This window comes from Platichthys flesus, chromosome 1 (genome assembly GCF_949316205.1).
Source record: "Platichthys flesus chromosome 1, fPlaFle2.1, whole genome shotgun sequence".
NCBI lineage: Eukaryota > Metazoa > Chordata > Actinopteri > Pleuronectiformes > Pleuronectidae > Platichthys > Platichthys flesus.
Genome location: NC_084945.1, coordinates 30,285,211 through 30,306,872, shown reverse-complemented (window position 1 = coordinate 30,306,872; position 21,662 = coordinate 30,285,211). Strand labels below are relative to the sequence as shown.

Here is a 21,662-nt window from a genome sequence, read left to right as displayed (position 1 = left end):
GTCCAGTAAAAAGTGGCAAAGAAATGACCAGCGGAAGCGCTGGTCTCCATTAAAGAAAACAAATGTATCCATGGGTTCACTCACAGAGCAAGTACACAGTAGTGACACCGAAGCTACCAGGAATATGGTCTAACAAACATTCACTCACTGATGTGATAAAAATAAACCTAATAATGTAAAGTAACTATCCGGAGTCAGTTCAAAGACATGAATTAAAATCAATTTAATGGCTGTTAGGCAGCAGACCAACTTAGCTCAGTCAGTTAGCTTGTGTTAACAAAACAAAAACAGATTTTATTATATTATGATAATATTAACATAACATCTGTCCAGGAAGTTGCTGAGCAAACTAATTTGTCTAAATTGAGCATTTCAACCGCTCCTTATGCAATACTATTTTGCAACATTTGTTTAATTAAACAATAAAAATGCCAAAATAGACTAATTTGCTGTGCACTTGAATCATACTCACAATCTCAATGTCTAGGCAAAGTGCCTGGAGATAATGTATATTATGATTTTTGCGCTACACAAAAACTGAATTGAAAATGTATAATAATGAGTGAATTATCATTTTTGGGTGAACTATTCCTTTCAGTCAGGAGGGCATAAATGTTATACCTCTTTCCAATTCCTTTGTGTTTTCACCATACCAAATCACATTCAGCTCTGTAAACTTTCCCTCCTTTCTCACCCCTTCATCCTTTTCTAACTCCAGTCCTGTCTCCAAGAGGTTCTCTTCAAACTCCTCTCGTCTGAAGCGCTTGTCATCCTCATGATAGTCCATCCGTTGCTCCTGGGCGGCGATTTCAGGGTCCTCCTTTGGCTGCAGTGGGGCTCGGCTGCTTCTCATACTCAGGCTGCGGCGAAGCCTTCGGATGAAGTTGTTATCGCCAAATTTGGATGACCGGCGTGGGACGCTGCTGGGCTTCAGGATGTGGTATGCCAACACATAGTCCACCCGGCGACACCCATCAGAAAAGTATGGGCCTAGCCCAGGGTATAGTGGGGAGAAGGGGTTCGCATAAAGACTTTTCATTGGCTAGAAGCAAGACAGAAACAAAGTATCATAGATTAATTTATAAACATTTCCTATTTCTTATCAATAAAGAATAGGTTGACAAATTACTATTAAGTTCAAGAGTCTCTGTAGAGTTTCTTGTATGAGGGGAGATGGGTCAGTTTAATTCACTCATTTTGAGTGATCACTAAATGAGCAGTTACTTTCTGAGGAAAATATTATTCTTATTCTTATTCTTATTCTTATTCTTATTCTTATTCTTATTCTTATTCTTATTCTTATTCTTAGTATTAGCATTATAAATGCCAAATTTATTTTGAACATCTAAACACCTATAATTTTCAGTAATTTTTTGTAGTTTTTAATGGCTCTGGCCTTCAACATGTCCTTACATATTTTTCATGAGTTTTCCCTGCTGATTGTAGTACATTTTTTATGACAACTTAAACATGATGATTATGTTTTGGCAAATCTGAAGTTTATGAAAAGTTTGACGTCCCCCGTCCCCCCCCATCTGGAGCACCTCCTGTGGTATTGGAAGAGAGGTCATGGGTCATAAAACCTTTTAGAGGTAAGAAACATCCTGTCTCAAAGGGATGCTGAGAAACGAGTCCGTGCATTTGAAACGTCTACACTGGACTATAATTCTTTATAGTCTAGGTCCTGGGGAGGATTTGTATGCGCCTCATTTAGCGGAGAATATGTCAACTGTTATAGACTAATATGACCCCATTGAACAACGTGGGATGTGTGCCAAAATCTCTATCCGGGACGAAAGTCCTGAAAATGACCACAACAGGTGACACTATTATCACACTACAGGTGAATGGGACTTTTTTTTTTCCTTTATAGATATCCTTATCAATTTATACCAGATTAATGTTCATATTAAGAGAAATACTTTTGGTAATAAAATATGCAAATTAGGCAATATCTCATTTATAGGACGGCTGTGGCTGAGGGGTAGAGTGGTCGTCCTCCAACCTGAAGGTCGGCAGTTCGATCCCCAGTCTGAGTGCTGCGATTAGATGCACTGTATGAATGTGTGTGTGAATGGGTGAATGTTAAACTGTACTGTAAAGCGCTTTGAGTGGTTTTCAAGATTAGAAAAGCGCTATATAAATACAAAGCCATTTACCATTACCTTATGCATACATAAACCCTTGAAGCTACAGATTTTCTAAGGTGATCACAATGTTCACAATGACCATGATTATAAGGTCATAGAAGAGTGTAAGCATTCTGATTTGATATAAATAAAATGGCAAAAAAAAAGTTACAACTATTACCTATTACATGCAACTAGCAACATACAGGAATTGCCAGTTATTTATTAACTTAAACTTTAAAAGCTTACATTTCCTAGTTGTTCTAAATATTGCTGTCATCACGTCATCACCTCCAACTTTTTTTTCAACAAAGTTTACTTGGCAGCCATAGTGACCTGAGGTCATAGCAGAGCACATGGCTGTCAAGCAAGATGACTTGTGAGATCAAGAAAAGTAAGGGAATCTATGGCATTCTATGTTGAGTGCCTGACCACCAATTACAAAGGCACCAAACCATTATACCTTTGTATCAATCAATCAATCAAATTTTATTTGTATAGCCCATATTCACAAATTACAATTCATCTCATAGGGCTTTAACAGGGTGTGACATCCTCTGTCCTTAACCCTTAGCAAGAGTAAGGAAAAACTACTAAAACCCTTTTAACAGGGTAAAAATATGTAGAAACCTCAGAGAGAGCCACATGTGAGGGATCCCTCTCCCAGGACGGACAGAAGTGCAATAGACGCCACGTGCAGGAAAACATCATCAAGATTAAAGTCTCTAGCAGCATTTGATGAGGGTAAGCATCCCGAAGGACAACCCCAACATGACATGCCAAGCAGTCCAGCTGCAATCACAGTCCATGGTCAGCAACCAGCAGGACCACGATCCACCATCCAGACCAGAACGCCACTCCAGTCCTCAGTCACCGTCCACCGCCACCCACCACGAGCCTCCGCCGCGGTCCTGGTCCAATGCCCGTACCCGATACCAACGCGACACAGGGTCCGCCACCACCACCACGATCAGCCCACATGACACAGAATCCGCCACACAGGGTCCGCCACCACCACTGGCATGGATTATGTCAGCGGCGAGTGCTACTCCATTCTCTCGGCTCAACGTCACACACGAGGAAGCTGATGACAGGATGATTTTCCATGTGCAGGACATTTTAAGTCACTGTACAGGATCTACATCACTGAAACTGTCGTCAGGTGACACAGATGTCTTTGTGTGCCTATTATACCACATAACAGTCAATTGGAAAAGTCTTGGCCTCCAAGAGCTCTGGCTTATCCGCAACTTAAAGTTTTTTTTTATATATGTTATTAAGCTGACGCTTTTGTCCAAAGTGAATTAAAATTATTACACTCAATATTTATGATATATTGCCTAATTTGCATATTTTACTTTATTTTTGAGAAAAAGTTTAAAACAAAATTTATTTCTCTTAATATGAAGATGAATCTGGTAGAAATTGATGAGGATATTTATAAAGAAAAAAATTTAGATTTTGGCACACATCCCACGTTGTTCAGTGGGGTCATATTAGTCTATAACAGTTGAGATATTCTCCGTTAAATGAAGCGTGTACAAATCTTCCCCAGGACCTAGACTATTACTAACAGGATCTCCCAGTAAGTCTGTGAAAAGCCTCTAGTTCAGACATGAGCAAAGCATGGCCCACGGGCCGTATACGGCTTTTTAATCCGGCCCGCCGAACTTGTCCAAATATATATAAAAAAAGACTATTACTTTTTTTAAACTAACAATTTAGTAGCACTTGAATGGCACTTACTTATAGCACTTTGTAGTTTTGCTTTATTTTTGAAGAAATTGCATTTTCTTGCTTCTTGTTGTTCTGGGTTTGTACCCTCAGGGTTGAATGCACTTATTGTAAGTCGCCCTAGGATAAAAGCGCCAGCTAAATTAAATTTGACGGGAGTGTGGTGTATAGGGCTCGAAAGGGCACATGATCTCCCTTCACTTTTTCGCTTTGCCCTGTGAGCCCTTCTGTAATATGTGCGGATCAAGGAAATGAAAAGTGGAAAATGAGTGCCGATTGTCTAACACGGAGTGGACAACAAAATACTTTGTCACTGAAATCCACCGAAGGCTGTATGCCTGAAATGCCAAGAAACTGCAGCAGTTTTCAAGGTGTACAACATCAGCCGTCACTTTGCTATGAAGCATGCTAACTACGCTAGAAAGCAGTCAACGCAAGAACGGGCGGCTACGGCTCAGAGGTTGGCGGCTAATTTACAGACTCAGCAACTTTTTGCTGCGTTTCAAGAGTCAACTACCGAGGCAAGTTTTTTGGTGGCATTCGAAATAGCAAAGGCTAGCAAACCTTTCTCCGAAGGCGAGTTTTTGTTAAAGTGCCTTGCAAATAAATGCTTGTCTACTTGTTAAATCCATTCATGTTATGATTTTTCCATGTCATTTATATTAGTTCACAAAAATACTCCATCCATCTGGTCCTGGTCCAGCCCCTCTGTTAAATTTTAGAACCCATTGTGGCCCGCGTGTCAAAAAGTTTGCCAACCCCTGCTCTTGTTGGTACAAAATACTGCAGCACGAGTGCTGGTAGGAACTAGAAGAGGAGATCATATTACTACTGTTTTAGCCTCTCTGCATTGGCTCCCTTTAAAATTCCGAATAGAATTCAAGACCCTGTTCCTCACATACAGAGCATTTAATGATCAACCCCCATTATACATTTAAGAACTCATAGCACGGTATTTTACCATAAGATCACTTTGCTGTAATAATAGAAAAGGAGGTGGATCCTTCAACTAACAGGCTCCCAACTTATCATAAGTTTATATTCTACTATCACACTAAAAAGACACAGCTGGATAGTGATACTTTGATTAGCAGTGCTACTTGTTTGAGCCCCAATACACTGTAACTACGGCACCAGGCCGTGAGGATGGCAAAGCTGCCTCGTACTGAGGATAATTGGTGGTGCCCCTGAGGAAAATGTGCGCCGATAGAAACAGATGAGGAGTTGCTGTATGTCTGCGAAAGTCAGTTTCTTTTGCATCTACAGAGGACGGAGCTTCAGTATGTTACATGAAAGCTTAGGGCTACATATGAACAGAGGATCTCTCGAGACATAGTTCAGGATCCTGTGAGAAACAGTCTCTAAGGTGTTCCTAGTAAAATGACCACTCAAAAGACTGAAGAAAGCACAAGCTGTACATGAGTTCAAAACAGCCTTAAACACAGCTGATATCCAAAGGCTGATGTGTATATGGTGATGAAGGCACAATCACATGGAAATGCATGATGAGAAGATGGCCATCATAATCTCAAGCAGAATGGAGGGGAATTGCCGTTTGGGACATAGATCAGCAACTATTATTGAAAAAGTAACACTGCAATGAAATGAAAAGCTTTTCCTCAGTACAGCAACCAACACACTGTTATGCAGCAATTTGTGTTTCTGTGTGTGTACAGTATATGGCCCACAGTCTCAACCCAACCACACACACACATACTCACAGACTTTGATATCTAGCCCTCTCTCAACAGGAAGTAGTCATAGCTGGAAGATCAGAGGTTGCTTCTCAGAGGGCGCATGAGGATGTGGTGGTGTATGCATCATCCACCAATAAGAACTCTTTTCTCACCAAGATACTGGTAAAGGAGGTTCTCTCCTCTGGGCTTCCCAACACAACCATCCACCCACCCACACCCACACACCCACCAACAAACACACACACACACACACACACACACACACACACACACACGCACACACACACACATAAACACAAACACACAGACACACACACACACACACACACAAACATATTTCTGAGCCATAATAAGCACTAGGCTGAGACAACCCTGCAGTTTTCCAGTCAATAATGTTTTTCATAGAAACAGTGAGCTACATGTGACAGCTGGAACAGTGAGTTTTTGCATACTGACGGTTTATCTCACAACACAAGGAACTGCAGAAATCTGACTGCCGTAAACAGCTAAAGCTATGCCACTATTGACTTTGGTCCAAAACAAAATACTCAAAATAACAGAGCTTCTCCTGTACCCCTGGTGGGTTTTACACATGCAGACAATTAAGCTTCTCCATGTCTGGCTTTTACACTATCTATGGTGCTCAACATATACAGCTAAATATCCTGCTAATTTGGATAAATAATTCATTTAAAGCAAAAGAAAAAAGACTGCAGCTTTTGTTTCGCTCCAAACCAGTACACCAAGTACACATTGGGACCAAAAATAACTTTGATCCAACAGGGTTCAGCAGTTCCTAATCTCCAAACCTAGTAAGTACCTCACACAACTGAACAAATATAATATTCAGCTATGCAAATAAACTCTGAAAACTACTGAAATTAGCCTACTGTAAGTATAAATTTATGTACATATTGTTAATACCAGACTAAGTCCAAACCTGATACTCTGGATATGATGTCTGATCTACTGAACAGGCCACATGACTTTCATAGCACTCCCATACAGTATAAGCCAGTAGCCAGTCAGAGTTACCTTTAGCCTGAGCTAAACTAAAATTCAGTTGGTAACATCAATTGTGCCAACTGAATTTAATTATTTTCAATATATTCTAAAACATATTAAAAATAATCATTGCTTCATTATGTCAAGATATATACCATTCAACCCTGACAAAAAACACTAATCATATATTATCAGGTTATAAATTTATGAGATGGTAGCCTGGCCAAACCAGCTGATGTTTATTTATTCTCAAAACAGGTAGGTATGGTCCTCTTCCACTCAGACAGATTCCCATCAGCCCTGAATCTGGCCAGCCACTCACAACACTTTTAACTAAAATGTCACAATGATTGACTTAAGAGCACCCAATGGGAGCATTGCTGAAATGGCTGTGATTGATGTTGACAGGTCGGTTTAGTCCTCTATCGAATCTTTATTAAACAAACTTGACAAATGTTTTTATAAGACAAAAGAATAGCTGCACAATATAAGCTGTTTTCACTGTTCCTGTAACTAATGTGTCACATGTTTCTTTGCCCTTGTTCTGCTCTGTGTTTGTTGATAACTCCCTCTGGAAATTCAAAATCAACGAAAAGATCAAAGAAACATTAGCAAATGTGAGTTGGTCTAGCAATGCCAGGCGTATGATATGGCGAACATATTTGTAAAGAGTTCACATTCTGCATTATACATTCTGGGTTCCCCTAATGATCTAGTGCAACAGTCAATCTTTTAGCTGCGCTGCCATATCCACTAATTCTTTGTGTATTTGTTACTATGAGCAACCCATTTAACACAAAAAGTAGTCACAAAAACCATTGATTCTATAAAACATATTAATCTGTGCAGCAGTATGAGCTCTCCCAATTTTGATCATGTCATTATCTCTCCTCTAGCACCACACTCAGGACAAAATGTCAGCTAGAATATCTCAAATTTAACAGGCATCCCCACAAGAGATCTATTAGAGATCTATTCGTCCATGAAGACAAATACTTTTGATTTGAATGATGTGTAATTAACTTTTCTCTATTATGTGCCTCATAAACTTATATTTTTGGACTGCTGAAAATGCTGCAAAACTCTATCATCTACCAGTTTATGGTTTATTCTCTCTCATAGAACTTTTGTACTGTGAGATGTAATAAACATTGCAACTAAAAAAGTAATTTTTCATTTAGCTCACTGTTCTTCAGTGCTTTTTTCCTTTGTTGGTTGTCATGATCATGGGGAATCGGTTTGATCTGAGTCCTGCTGAACTGGAGAATATTCTTCAGCTCAAGTTGTAATTTAAGTGGCCCTGTTATGCTCATTTCCAGCTTTATAGTCAAGAACTCCAATAGTGAAGCTCTGCATGATTCAGAGTTCAAAAAGTCCTTAATTCTCTCAGACTACCTGATTCGCAGCCGCTCAGTTGAGCATCTGAAACAGGTAATATTAGCTCAGGCTACCTTTAGAGAACACCTTAATAGCCCACTTTCTTCTGACTGGCCAGACATTCAGAAGCCTGCTGAGGGGCATCATACCCAGCACTTGTGACCACCACTTTACCAGTTTAAAGGTTCTGAAAGCAAATGGTAAAACAAAGTAACTTGTGACTAAAACTAAGTAAAATAACTTAATTAACCGAAAAAGACCACTTCTCAACTTGAAGCACGCTGATGCATTGTAGTCAATTAACATGTGAAACAGATAACTTCCTGTTCCCCTGACACTGGATGATTATGCGGTAAATTCAAAACATGTAGTGATCACGATTTTTTAAATGATAAATAATGTACATCTTATGAATGCTGAACAACTGACAAAGCAGAAGAATACTGTTGACACTGAACTAAGTGTAGCTCTTTGAAATTATCTGTGAGTTTCTTCGATAATTTTTAAGATTAAGATTCGTTTATTAGTCCCAAACACATGCACAGACATGCAAAGGCACACTCATGCAGGTAGGGAAATTTAACCTCTGCTTTTGACCCATCTGGTGCAGGACACACAGAGCAGTGAGCGACTATGTACGGCGTTCGGGGAGCAGATGTTGGGGGAGTAAGGTGCCTTGCTCAGGGGCACTAGACAGGTTAGGGAGAATCCTCTTGGAGTTTTGGACAGATCAATTCAGGTTCGTCTTTTGTTGTCTCTGCGTGGAGTCAAACTAGAGACGAACCAGAGACCTTCTCTGCCCATAGTCCAAGTTTCTGCCACTAGACCACCGCCTCTCCTAATGCCCAGTGGCCACAGTCCATTTTCATAAACCAGCTTCCCTAATTGCTGTGTTTGTGTTGTATCAGCACAAATATTTGTATTTGAATGAATCCTTTTTTTTCCCACCCTGAATTTAAATAAAAGTTCATCTTAAAAGAACTACATCTCTGGATATGCTTCTAGGCAGAGAGGTTTATTTGTTTTATGTGGTAGTAATCGCTCCTATTTTGTATTTGCTATAATTTAACAACCACTAAACAGCTGCTTGATGCAAGCCACTAGAACACATAACACAGGTACCACAACATGTCAAAGCAACTTTCAAGCACTTATTAATAAAATTATACTTATTCAGGATCACCCTTGTTTGCATGACCCCCTGGATAAAGGCACTGCCTCAGATATTAAGATATAGTGGATTTACAGCAGGGTGTGTGTTTTTAAATACTTACTTACTTGCTCTTTAAGAAAATCCAATATAAGGATAAGAAAATAAGATTAACCATTTCAAAATAAATCATGTTCAGGTGAAAATGTATTATTATCCTCTGATACAGATTAGCCTCAAACATTCTATACATGTGTAAAGCATGACTGTGTCCAGATTTGAGTCCTGACTGTGAAGTGTGAAACTATGCAAAATGCAATGAAATCGGCACTAAACATTTTAAACATTTTAAGGAGATGCTGTTTTTAGATCTATGCTCCACACACCATAACCCACAACCACTAAATCAATGGTTGGATGCACACCCTGTATTGGTAGCAAAAAGGGGGAAATGGGGATTTATATAGAAGTAGTATCTTACTATAGACTCGCTGCTCCTGGGATTTGTGTTAACAAAGTCCACATCTGGGTTCTTCTCCTCGCTAGGGACCGGCGAGTAGTTGTCGCTCCTCCTCATCATGGTGGGCTCCTCCTGCGATGGGCTGCCTGAGTGATTACTAACAAGGGGAGGAGAACCTGGGAGAGGAACGGAGAGAACTCCCATTAGGGTGTGTTATTTTATTACGTTTTTGTATATGGGAAATAACATTTCTCCAAATCTTCATATGTGAAAGGATGCATTATGATAAAGTAGGCCCCTGATCCTCCATCATTCTAGAACATCTTGTATCGTCTTGTGTTATTGTGCAGGTGAAGCAGAACTTTCAGGAGCTGCTGTTGTCTCAAACTGTGTCTTAATAATAATTGAGGCATTAGGCAACAGACTAAAAACAGCAAAATTTACATTAATCCACCACACAGGATTCCTAATAAGAACGTTTTCAATCTTGTACCTGGAAAAGGGATCTGGCAATTACCATTGATAGATTTCAACTCCTGGATGCACATCAACAGACTCCAAACTGTAAGATATTCAATACAAAAAGTCCTCAAAAAGAGTGCTGTTTTTTGCAGTGATGCAGTTGCCATGTATTCAGTTTCATCACTAAATAAGTGGAGGCTACCTGAGTATTATCTCAGTAAAGATGTATGACCCAAACAAACAGGACCATGGGACAGGAGTTGCATGTTGAAGTTAAGCCGAAGAACCTGCCATGTGGACTTCAACTCCTATTTTCCATTTAAAGTCTATTTTATTATAGTTTCTAGCAGATTTCAGAAGTAAAAAAATATTCTTTACCTCTTAATTGGTCATGAGTTGTGACCTTACTCTGGTAGGTTAAACGTCCATGCAAGCTTTCAACTCCAAATAAATATCTGACAGAGATGAGTCTCTGTTAGATTGTACAGCTACAGTTCAATGACATCCACAAGGTAAATAAGAGGCAGACAGGAACACTGAGGAAAAGAACATATCATATAAACAGACGTAACAAGGAGGACCTGGTGGAAAAGATTGGTAAATATATTGGGTACAGTGATGAAGGAAATTAGTTAATGGGGTCCATGCAGGAAAGATGTGAAAACCCTAACATTTAACAATCTTAAATGTGTTATAACCTTTGTGTCACTTTCTTGTTTGGAACCTTATTGCCTTACCATTGCGCTTACATTTGAATTTCCATCTGCCTGGCTGTCTCCCTACCAGCCTGCCTTTTTTTTGGGCTGTGAGATACAGCCTTGGCAGAGCTGTAGTTTGGATAATGTTTTTGCATTGCTGATCTAGAGTGAGCCCTGAGGGAACAGATAGGCTTTGTTTAGATTCTGCAGGTCAGAAACTTGATGTAACATGTCTAGAATGACATAGCAAGTTTTACTTTGTACATTACATCAGCCTTCTTCTGTACTGTTTACCTTTTTGTATGATTTTGTGGTTAAACAGTATTCTGTAGATTTAAGTAGATTTTATGAACGGTTTATTTCATTAGATTATTTGGCGCAACTAGATCATTGACATTAATTGATTGGCAATTTGGCACTATCACAGGAAATCATCTTGCTTTTCACAAAAATATTTAACACCACCCTGCCAAAGACCTGGGGAGATCATCTGTCAAATATCTTGGCACAGAGTATAGACAGACGACCCCAAGCATGTATCTTGTATTTACCTTCATAACACAAGATGTTTTCAGTGTAAATCAACAACAGGTTAGTTCACCTGTCTGAAATTTGAATCTGGCTATGTAACAGGTTTGGAGATGTACAATTTTCCCACAGACCATGGAATAATCATTGGTTTCTAATGAGCTAGATAATAAGAGCACAGATTAAACAGACAGCCAGTGAAGATAACACCCCCATGTAAAAAACTGGAATAATAATTAGCTTGTTGCCTTGAGAACTAGTAGGCACGATTATGATTAAAAAGCCAGAAACGCCTGCAACATATTCAGATTGCAAGTTGAATTTATATGCCACATTGTTACATAGTACTGGTTCACATTGTATTGATCAAAGAGAAATAAAGTGTATAATGTGTTAACACTGAGAGTGGTGTGAACTTATTTACACAGCCATCAATTCAGCTAGAGTTTCTGGAAATACTATATTACCTTGTTTACAAAAAAGTCTGACATGTTAGCGATCTGCCAGGACAGTACAGTACAGTACAGGGACAGCCATAAGCAAAACTAATGGATTAATTATCAAAGCATTAAATAGTAGGATAGTTGAGCCAAAAATGTAAGTTCACTCATTATTTAATAAGAACTTGAGCATTGATATGTTGTTGATGTGCTCAGCTACACGCATCATCTGGGTGAAGGATCCCTCGCTTGTAACTCTCTCTTTGTGGTTCTATGGTTTGTTTTCTCCCTTTTTGTGTTTCCTTACTTTTTATGAGGATTAAGGTCAGAGAATGTGACACCTTGTTAAGCTGAGCCTAAATTTGATAGTTGATATGGGCTATATAAACACAATTTCCAAAGTTGCATTCTAATTTGAAAGCAGCTCGTCTCATCTCCAGGTCCTCAAGAATCCGATCAATCTGTCTACTGACTGCAGAGAGCCAGAATGATATTTCATTATTTAACTCTTGGTAGACAGTGACCAACCCATTCTACTTTAAGTAAAAAAAAAAAAGGTTATTTAAGTTAAGGGGAAACCCTTTTACTTAAGGTAAGTTTTTGGTCGAGGATTGTGCTTATATTCTTTACATATCCCATGAGGCCAATGATAGACTTGAAATCTGAACAATCTTTTTTGGAATAGTAAGCCTAAAATATATGGGAAAAACGTATTGGGCAAGAACCCCCGAATTGCCCCTCATAGAACAGCAAAGTTCTGCTAATAGATGCACGGTATGAATGTGTGTGTGAATGGGTGAATATAAAACTGTACTGTAAAGAGCTTTGAGCGGTCATCAAGACTAGAAAAGTGCAATATAAATTCAAAACCATTTACCTATTCTGTGCTTTAAAATTACAATTTTTTTATTTTCCGACTCAACAGCCTCCTAATGTTAAATAATTTGATTAAACACAGGTAGCACTGGTGTGAGAGCAGGCATCTTGAACACCAGATATGTTTCTGTTTCAGCGCCCATGTGCCGTAAATTAACAACTGCAGTTCACAGAAATCAACCAGAGGGAATGTAAGAGGCTGCTGTGACAGATGTAAACTGAAGTAAACACATGCGAGGCTTTTTTCTCTCCTGCTACGCGACGTCTCAGTGCGCGCGCAAACAGATCATTATATTCCCGCATTTCTTACCAAATGTAGAAAGAAATGTCTGCCGGAATAACGGACTCTTACCGGGCTCCGGTGCACCATCATGGTGAATCAAGCGCCCCATCGCCTCACCTCCATCATCCTTTCGCTCCATTGGGTTTAAAAGGCGCAAAGGGTTCTACTGAAACCCACACCACATCTACTGTGCCGTCGGACTCTGTAACAGCATGTATCCCTCCGAGAGCTTCGTCACTTCACAGCCGCTGTTGCGTGGAAACGCTGGACAGAAAGCTACCACTTGTTCATTCTTGCAGAGACCTGATAGACTACTGACAAAGTCTGTCCTGGCTAGTGGGTCCAAATGAAGCGAATGGACCCCCAACATAGAATTGATGTAAATGAATACACAAGCTACTTCAGGTCTGAATGAATCTGCTTCCGTGACACTATGTGTCAGCGTGACACTCTTCTATGTTAGAACACATCTGTGCGGGTACGTGCTCTGTTTGGATGAAATGATCCACTCTCTAAGAGCAGAGATAATGCGCAGGGACGCGCAGCAGAAATTGTGCAAAAAACGCTCTAGACTGATGTTGTATTAAAATGCCCCAGGAAAAGAGTGAACGAGGGCTGATTATGCAAACAAGATGGTCACGTTAACGTATTTATTCTTACACAGTTCAATGTATAGGGTTCATGGCCTGCTTCATCTTAGCTTTATTGTTCAGATGTTACAGCAGTGCAAATTACATAATATAAAACATATATACACTATCCCAACACAAAAAGGGAAAGTGCTGGGTTTGGTACCCTCTTATAAATGTTAACATTGTCCTGTAAAAATTCTTAAACATCTAAAGTAACCTGTTGTGGGGTAGATTAATGGTCTGGATAGATAGTAATAGATTACTAATAGATTAGCATTTTCAAAATGTTAACTATCTGGCAGTATTTAAAAAAAAACAAAGAGTCTGTTTTAAAACATTTCCTGAAGGGTTCCCTTCTGTTCTCGCCATATTTGTGGAGAAAAATGTCCATCTGCTGAACAATAAAGTATGAATATATACTGTCTATTCATATTTTCACACACATTTGTTATCAATACCCAAATATTTGTCCTTGTGTTTCAGAAGCATGCCATTTCTGTCTACCAGGATGAATTGTTATAACATTTCCAAAAATGTTTTCATGTTTCAAAAGTTGGATTCTTTTCCTGGTATTTACTCAGCTCTGTGTCTTGAATGGCATGGGGACAAATGAGCATTACTGCGGCTATAGATAATTATTTTTTTTTGCACACAATACCTCTACCCCTTATTATGTATGCATAAAACGCCATTCAGTAGCGGGGGGAAATAAGTATTAGGGGAACATAACATAGTTCTGTTATTTCCTATAAAACATGAATGCAGCATTGTTCTCTGGCTCCAGCATCAGTGAGCCAGCTGGTGACGCCCACTCGCGCCCGGGTCTTCCAGTAGGCGCGAGGTGATAGAAGCGCACGAGTAAGTGGTGTATTGTCGCACAAAGAGAGATCACCTCTGAGCGAACATCAGAGATAAGGGCACACACACAACATCGTCTTAACCCTTCACATGATCTAAATGACCAACACGAGAGAGCGGGTCCCTTTCCCTACTTTACCCATTTCTAGCCAGCCTTTCTGCTGTCCGAAGCGGGCCACTATTTGTCCCCGTGCGCCCGATGGCTGCAACTATGTTCTAGCCCAACCTGCTCAACCGTCACTGTGGCAGTTCTTTAAATAGCAGCACAAATAAAATACATGTGACAAATCGCATTTACTTGACAGATACAGCCGCTATTCAATGTTAGTTCAATGGATGAAAAGAAAATTAATGAGAGCAGGTTTCTGACTAATATAAAGCCATATAATAAGAAATTAATATTTACCTTTCCTCCAGAATTACAGAAAAGCCGTTTGGGTAGAAGGTAAAGAGATCAATTGCTGGTACTTGCAAGGTAACATTCCCGTTCACCTGAGTGAGACGGAGCAGAAGAGGAAGTGCTTCTGGCCTCCTCAGGTAAAATCTCTCCTCCCACTCACACAGCAGCACTGGGACTACATGTCGTCATTGGGGGTTTATGCAACGTGACCATAAAGACTTGAAGTGCGGATTGAGCTCTGAGACAACACAGGTTAAATGAACGCGCATGACTAAGAACTGTAAACCAACCTTTTACTGACGGGAAGGTGATCTGAGATCTACATTTATTTCTTACCTTTATGAAATGGTAGAAAGGGAGTCTCCTCAGGTGAGACAGGCATTTCTAGACCAGCATGTGTGGACTTGTCAGTAGGCTCTCAAGATCTGAAACAAGACCCCACCTCTGAACTTACTCTTAGGTCTTGCAGAGTGACACTATTCAATGAAAAGGAGTGAGATACCACTTTTGTGTAGATTTATATTTTATGTTCGTTTATATCACACAAACAGCACATGACAGAGTATAATCTGTCTGATCCATTCAAATGTTTTATCAACGTTTGCATTTACATATTAACATTTTTTCTGCTTGTCTCATCTAAGAACTAGGTTTGAGCTATCTACCTGTTGTATCTTGAGTACCCATGGGTTTTCCTTAAGTGGTTTGCACAATGAAAAATGTACTCTTTGTGAGACATGCTTAGCCTTGCTGATCTGGGAACAGTGATCTGCCAGCAGTTCAGGAGATGTACTAATAGTAACTTAACTGCATTTTTGTTGGGTCTTTCTTATCAATGGCCACTCAAACCGCTTTACTCTGTGCGGGTGGCTGTGGCTGAGGGTTAGAGTGGTCGTTCTCCAACCTAAAGGTCGGCGGTTCGATCCCCAGTCTGACCCATCTGCATGCCGAAGTGTCCTTGGGCAAGACGCAGAACCCTGAATGGGCCCCCTTAGAGTAACAAAGTACTGCGATTAGATGCACTGTATGAATGTGTGTGTTAATGTAAAACTGTACTGTATATCGCTTTGAATGGTCATCAAGACTAGAAAAGCGCTATATAAATACAAAACCATTTACCATTTAATGTAATAGCGAGCCTCTTCTATCATACTCCATTCACACACTAATGCAACAACCATCAAGAGTGATTTAAGGTTCATTGTCTTGCCCCAGTTTGACATGTCGAATGGAAAAGCTGGAGATCGATTGTGATTGGTCCTCACCACGTCAACAATGATTGCCCCTACAAACGTGTGTGTGGGGGAATAACGGGCACCTTTTAAACTTATTTGACCCTTGCTGTTAGTAGCAGAGAACCACTGTACAAGTACAGTCCTTAATGCCAGCATATAATTAACATGAAACAAGGATGAAAAGTATGTGGTTGAAAAGCTAGTGAAGTGCCCTGTGTGAAAGATATCAAGCAGCTCTTATCTGGATCTTCGGTGCAGGTATCAGGAGTGTGTAAGTATTTCACATTTGCAAGGGTTTACCTGTGGGTGTGTGAATGTGTCATACTGCATTCTGGGCAAACTTGTGCAGACATGCAGAGTCACCCAAACACTGTCTGTCAGTGCAAGTTATAGAAGAAGAAATTATGAAAGTTATTTAACCTGATTGACATTCTCAGCATGATTAGAATCAACAGTCAACAGGTTAATTTCAAAAGAAACTGTTCCTCCTTGGTTTTTCACACGCATTGGCAAATCAAACAGGGAGTGCTGTTTGCTAAAATAAAAATAACAATTCCCAAATAGGTGTCAGTTTGGACATGCTGAATAAAATTCAAGCACTCATACTTCAGGTGTGGGCCAGAGTAGGGCATGTCACAGAGAATGCAATAGATTTGCATGAGCTTTGTCCTTCCATTGTGTTTCTCAATAATGCAAAGACTATAGCCCTGGGTGTTGGTTTACATACCACACCCAAACCTTACAGTACACAGAAGTAAATCAGGAGAGAGACCAGGTGTGGTAACAACATTTCCACAAGATTCATCTTTCCAGGTAGCCCAACTTTTTAAAGATAGATTATGTTAAGTATTTAGCACACAACTACTGAAGAGAAAAACAGATACTGTACCAGAAATGGATTTTAGCTGTATTATATTAGTATTCTAATGAATTATTGTTTCCTTTTGACAAGTGACTAATATGGTTAGTTGTTTTGTTGAGTGCATTCACTGGTTTTTATTTACTTTATGCTCAGTATAGACAAAAGTGGACTCAACAGTGGCTGTACTGGGCTCGTACAGCCACTGTCGAGTGCTGCCACCTCGTACACACCCACACACCAACAACAGTGGGAGCTGGAGTTCATGAGCAGAGTGAGCGGAAAAAAGGGACAAACTAAAATGCAAGTAAGTTAAATAGCAGATACAATAGCAGTTACCCATTCATTGCAAGTCCCATACTCGACTCCTTAACAATTCTACTACACTCTCCTTCATCTCTTCCACACTCTGTCCCTCGACCCTGTCATGGTTACTGTTATGTCCCTAAGACCTCAAGGGCAAGGGGGACAAACAATTAGAAAATAAACCGGGCCAAAAACAAGAAACCGGTAGGATGCTTTTAAATGAAACAAGTATTTTATTAAATGGTTGGTTTTGTAGTTTTATAGCACTTTTCTAGTCTTGATGACCACTCAAAGCTCTTTACAGTACAGTTTTACATTCATCCATTCAAACACACATTCATACAGTGCCTCTATTAGCAGCACTTTGTTGTTCTATTAGGGTCAATTCGGGGTTCAGCCTCTTGCCGAAGGACACTTGCAGATAGGGAAGACTGGGGATCGAACTGCCGACCTTTAGGTTGGAGGACAACTGCTCTACAGCCGCCGTATTAACCAACTAGGGTGAACACAAATCGCGCTTCCCAAAACGGAAGGGGAAAACGAAACACAAAAGAACCCTAACTATGCACAATATCCATGACTTCGAAAGGAGCTGTTTGCAAACAACTCCACACCAAAACATCAATACTGCACACAGTACGTCCGCACGAAGCTTCTCCAAACTGGCGCTTGGCCAACTGGGGACAACTGATGCTCTGCTTAGGTTTTTGTGGGCCACACCCTGATTCTACAGTGGCCTCAGCTGTTACAGTGGAGGTGCTTCAAGAGCACCCACCTAGAGGAGAGTCGAGAGAGAGAGAGAGAGAGAGAGAGAGAGAGAGAGAGAGCGAGAGAGAGAGAGAGAAACAAACCATGGCAAGTAACAGCCTCTCATCAGCTGCTTCCCTTCCATACCCCTGCTCCTCTCCATGGTTAGCCACTTCTCCTTGAATAACTGTTGCTGCACAATGTCAACCCCCGCAATTTTTTTTAAAGTACTTTCACCACATCTGGTAGCATCCACCTAGATAGTTTTTTTATCTGCCCTGTCCTCTTCTATCTTGTCCATCCTCTCAGTCTCAATATTTGGTGTGCCTAGTCACCCGTTGCACAGTTTTGTGACTGGTTTCCCCCCCTCACAAGGTCATACAATTAGTCTTGCCATGTGTGATAACTTTTCCTTGCTTTTGTGGCTTCTCCTAAGCTTCTCTCTGCCAGGAGAGACAGATGAACTCCTTCATTATCATGTTTTTCCCCCAAATTACTCTGTTTACTCATGAAGCTTCCTCATGTTAGTTACCAACTCTCAACCAAGAGGCAGAAATTGAGGTCCCAGAAGTCCAGACACCCACTGCTACTTCACAAGATCTGGAGGGATATGTGTTCTTCTCTTTCAAGTTCTGAAGGCTAACAAACACTAAAATATGTTAAATCCATGCAACACATGCAAACTAGGTTAGACATTTTGACTCAATACTGATTTGAGTTAACTCCCCTGTACATCATTGGACCGTTGTTTTTGAAAGTGTGACTGATCCCTGCTGTCAAACTTAAGTTACCTTCCACAATGACAATCCATCCCATATGAGAATGATACAGACCTGAGGGAAGTTGTTAGTGCACTGGTCTGATATCTGAAAACCTGGTTAATTATAGCGTTTTATGGTACCCCTCCCAAAAAGCTTGGTGGCCTGGTTACAAAGCAGAGGTGTCTTGAGGGGTATGAGACCCCTTGATTGACATTTGAGACCCCCTGAAACTTACATTTAATTTAGCTGACGCTTTTATCCATCTCTAACTCACAAAGGATACCAAATGAAAAAAGAAAGAAAAAAAGAATACATGCAAAGCACTCGCTCTAGTTTGGCAGGATCTCACCCTATTCTTCTATCATTTGTTTCCTTAATCTGTATTGGTCTACCTCTCAAAGTGCTCTGTTTGTTTCATTTATCACAATCCTTCTCAGATTTTTTGGGAAAATTCGAGGAAGACACTTGCTTCAGGAAATGTCTGTGTTCCTGAATAAAATGGCTATCAACATCTTTAGACACTATACAGTATCTGTGAGGACACACAGAATTTGTTATATTCTAATCATTACATGTGAAATAGATGTGAAAGCAAATGATGTGCAGCTGTGTTCATGAGGTCTTTACAAGAGCTTGAAAGAAGCAGGTACCAAATGACACACAGGGAGAGAGGCAGAGGACAGGGACGGCAAAGACAAGTCCCAGCTTGGCTTCTGATGATCTCACCACATCCTGTTGGGACTCCAAAGAACAAATGTTCTTAAAGCTGCAATATAGAAACCTCTCTGACATAAAGAGTCAATAACTCTTGAGTCCTATAATTTCATTAACTAGAGCAGAGTAGTGTACTGTGTACTGACATTAAAAAACACAACTCAAGTTAACCTAAACATTATAGAGAATTATTCAACACTACTCTAGTAAATGTACTCAATTACTTTGGGAAGGGATGCCTTCTCAGACAGAAATCTAATGGCAAATAATTTTCATTGATCAAACTCAAGATATAATACATTTAAATTATAAATTAGAAGTTTTTGTAAGGGTAGGAATGCTTTGTCTATTTGATATAATTAAAAGTCATAGGGCATATTTTCATAAACAAGAAGAGGAAGAGAAACTCTTTCCAAAAAGGTACTAAACGTTCTGTTCAGGCCATTTAAATACACAGGAATACATGGCTCCATTCTTCTTCATTTTTGACAGTGATACCACAATGACTTTGCAAAAACAATTATTAGATATGTACATTTTCCTCTGTGGCTTTTTGTAAATTATGGAGAATTATTCAGAAGTACTGTGAGGCCTGTGCTGCCTGTAGATGCATTGTGCGAATATGTTTGTGAATGGGTGAGTTGCAAAAAATGGTAGTGTAAAGTCATCAAGATTAGAAAAGCACTACAGACCATTAACCATTTAATAATAATTAATTATTATTATTAATGACTAGTTAAGCTGTGCTATTTGTAATTAATTTCAGTTCTTGTGATCTTATTTAATTACATATAATAAATGATCTGATGTTGTAAACAAGTCAGTCACTTAAGTTTATGTTTTAATGTGACTTCTGAAGGCAAAATAACATTTGTCTCTCCCCCTTACATAATTGGCTTTTTTTCCAGGTCCTTTGTGACCTAATCTTGCATTTATCTTTATGTCTTGCTTCAGCTGAACTACAAGCACCCAGTGACAGATGACTTTTAATAATAATATTAGTACACTTTGCCATATTTAGCATCAGTGTGAACAGGACCAAGGTCAAGCAGCCCTCCTCACACCAGTGTCCCCTGCAAAAATAACTCGATTAACTGTTTCCCATGCACCATTTGCTCTGCTTCCTGTTGTCCCCCCCACTCCTCCAAACACATACTCTGTCTATCTTTCTGTCTCTCTCACGCACACACATATATACATAGACTTCCTGCCATGACATGACTGAAATTAAAACAGGCTGTTAGTTTCGACCCCTCCACAGCCGTCAGTGAGATTAGGGGCATTTTCTCACAGTCGTACACAGACAGAGAATGGTGGTCAGAAAGGATAGAAAGCTACTTGAATTTTTTTTTTACACGGATCAAGAAATAATAACTTTAAAGTCAACTCTTGTAGCAGATAAACATAAGCAATATGGGGGGGGGGGGTTCTATGTAACATCCTGAAGGAAAGGCGTGAGTGTGTGTGTCACTGCTGAGGGTTCACATGAGTTCTGGTCAGTAGTTCACCTGACTGTATGATGGTCTACTAGTTAACAACTGATTCAATTTTAATTCCATCTCATCCTTGAATTAAGGATTTAAAGCTGTGAAAATATTTGTTTACATTAACAATGGGTCAAATGACTTTACACTGTGAGAGAAGGTGCTTGTTGTAACACTAGCCTTCCCCAGGTCCCCACGAATTTTAGCTTTGTCTTGGCCCAAAACTCTACAATCCTAACTCAAAATCACAGCTCCCATCAGCCTTGATTTAAACCTCTGATAACCCTGTTATATTTTAGCAACTAGTTGCATAGGGCTCAGCTTCTCAACATACCAAAGCTTTTAGCAGCTAAGGGCCAAATATTTTCCCTGTTGATTTAGTGGAGACTAAACCATTGAGAGTGAACATGGGACCTACTGTATACTGAAGTAACAGAGCTTATTATTGTCCTGTGTCTGCTGTCTGTATTTATAAAACATATATATGTATAATTAAAAGGTAATAATATGCAAATGTCCTAAAATAGAACACACAAGTGTCAACAAACAGGCTTAAAGTGATAGTTCACCAGTTCCCTCAATTGCAACACTTTCTACCCGTGAGAGTCCAGAAGTGTTTTGGGGACTCAAACACTTCACCCACACCTCCTTCATCACAGTGGTGACTAGATAATGAGTGAATCCTCAAATTACACAAGTTTTTGTTGTCTTGTTGTTCCTACCTGCTCTCTTACAGGTATGTGGGTAACAAGTTTGGTTTGATTAAGTAAAGCTGACTTCAATGTAAGAGTATGATAGGTAAATGTTACTGTTCTGCCTAGCCCACC

At 39.8% G+C, this 21,662-nt stretch overlaps 1 protein-coding gene across 2 annotated transcripts in view; it reads right to left on the bottom strand.

Annotated features, from left to right (window-relative positions):
• ano1a (anoctamin 1, calcium activated chloride channel a) overlaps positions 1 to 14,832 on the bottom strand; it is a 56,953-nt gene extending 42,121 nt beyond the window's left edge. The window contains exons 1-3 of one of the 2 annotated variants that reach the window (XM_062391054.1): positions 14,736 to 14,832; positions 9,574 to 9,728; positions 695 to 1,042 (exon numbers count right to left, since the gene is read on the bottom strand). In XM_062391054.1, the coding sequence (XP_062247038.1) occupies positions 695 to 1,042; positions 9,574 to 9,672 (447 nt within the window). In that variant the 5' untranslated portion in view covers positions 9,673 to 9,728; positions 14,736 to 14,832. Of the gene's footprint in view, positions 1 to 694; positions 1,043 to 9,573; positions 9,729 to 12,908; positions 13,287 to 14,735 lie in introns of those variants that run through there. The other variant, XM_062391047.1, reaches the window with a different exon arrangement.
• Between the last annotated feature and the right edge of the window lie 6,830 nt (positions 14,833 to 21,662).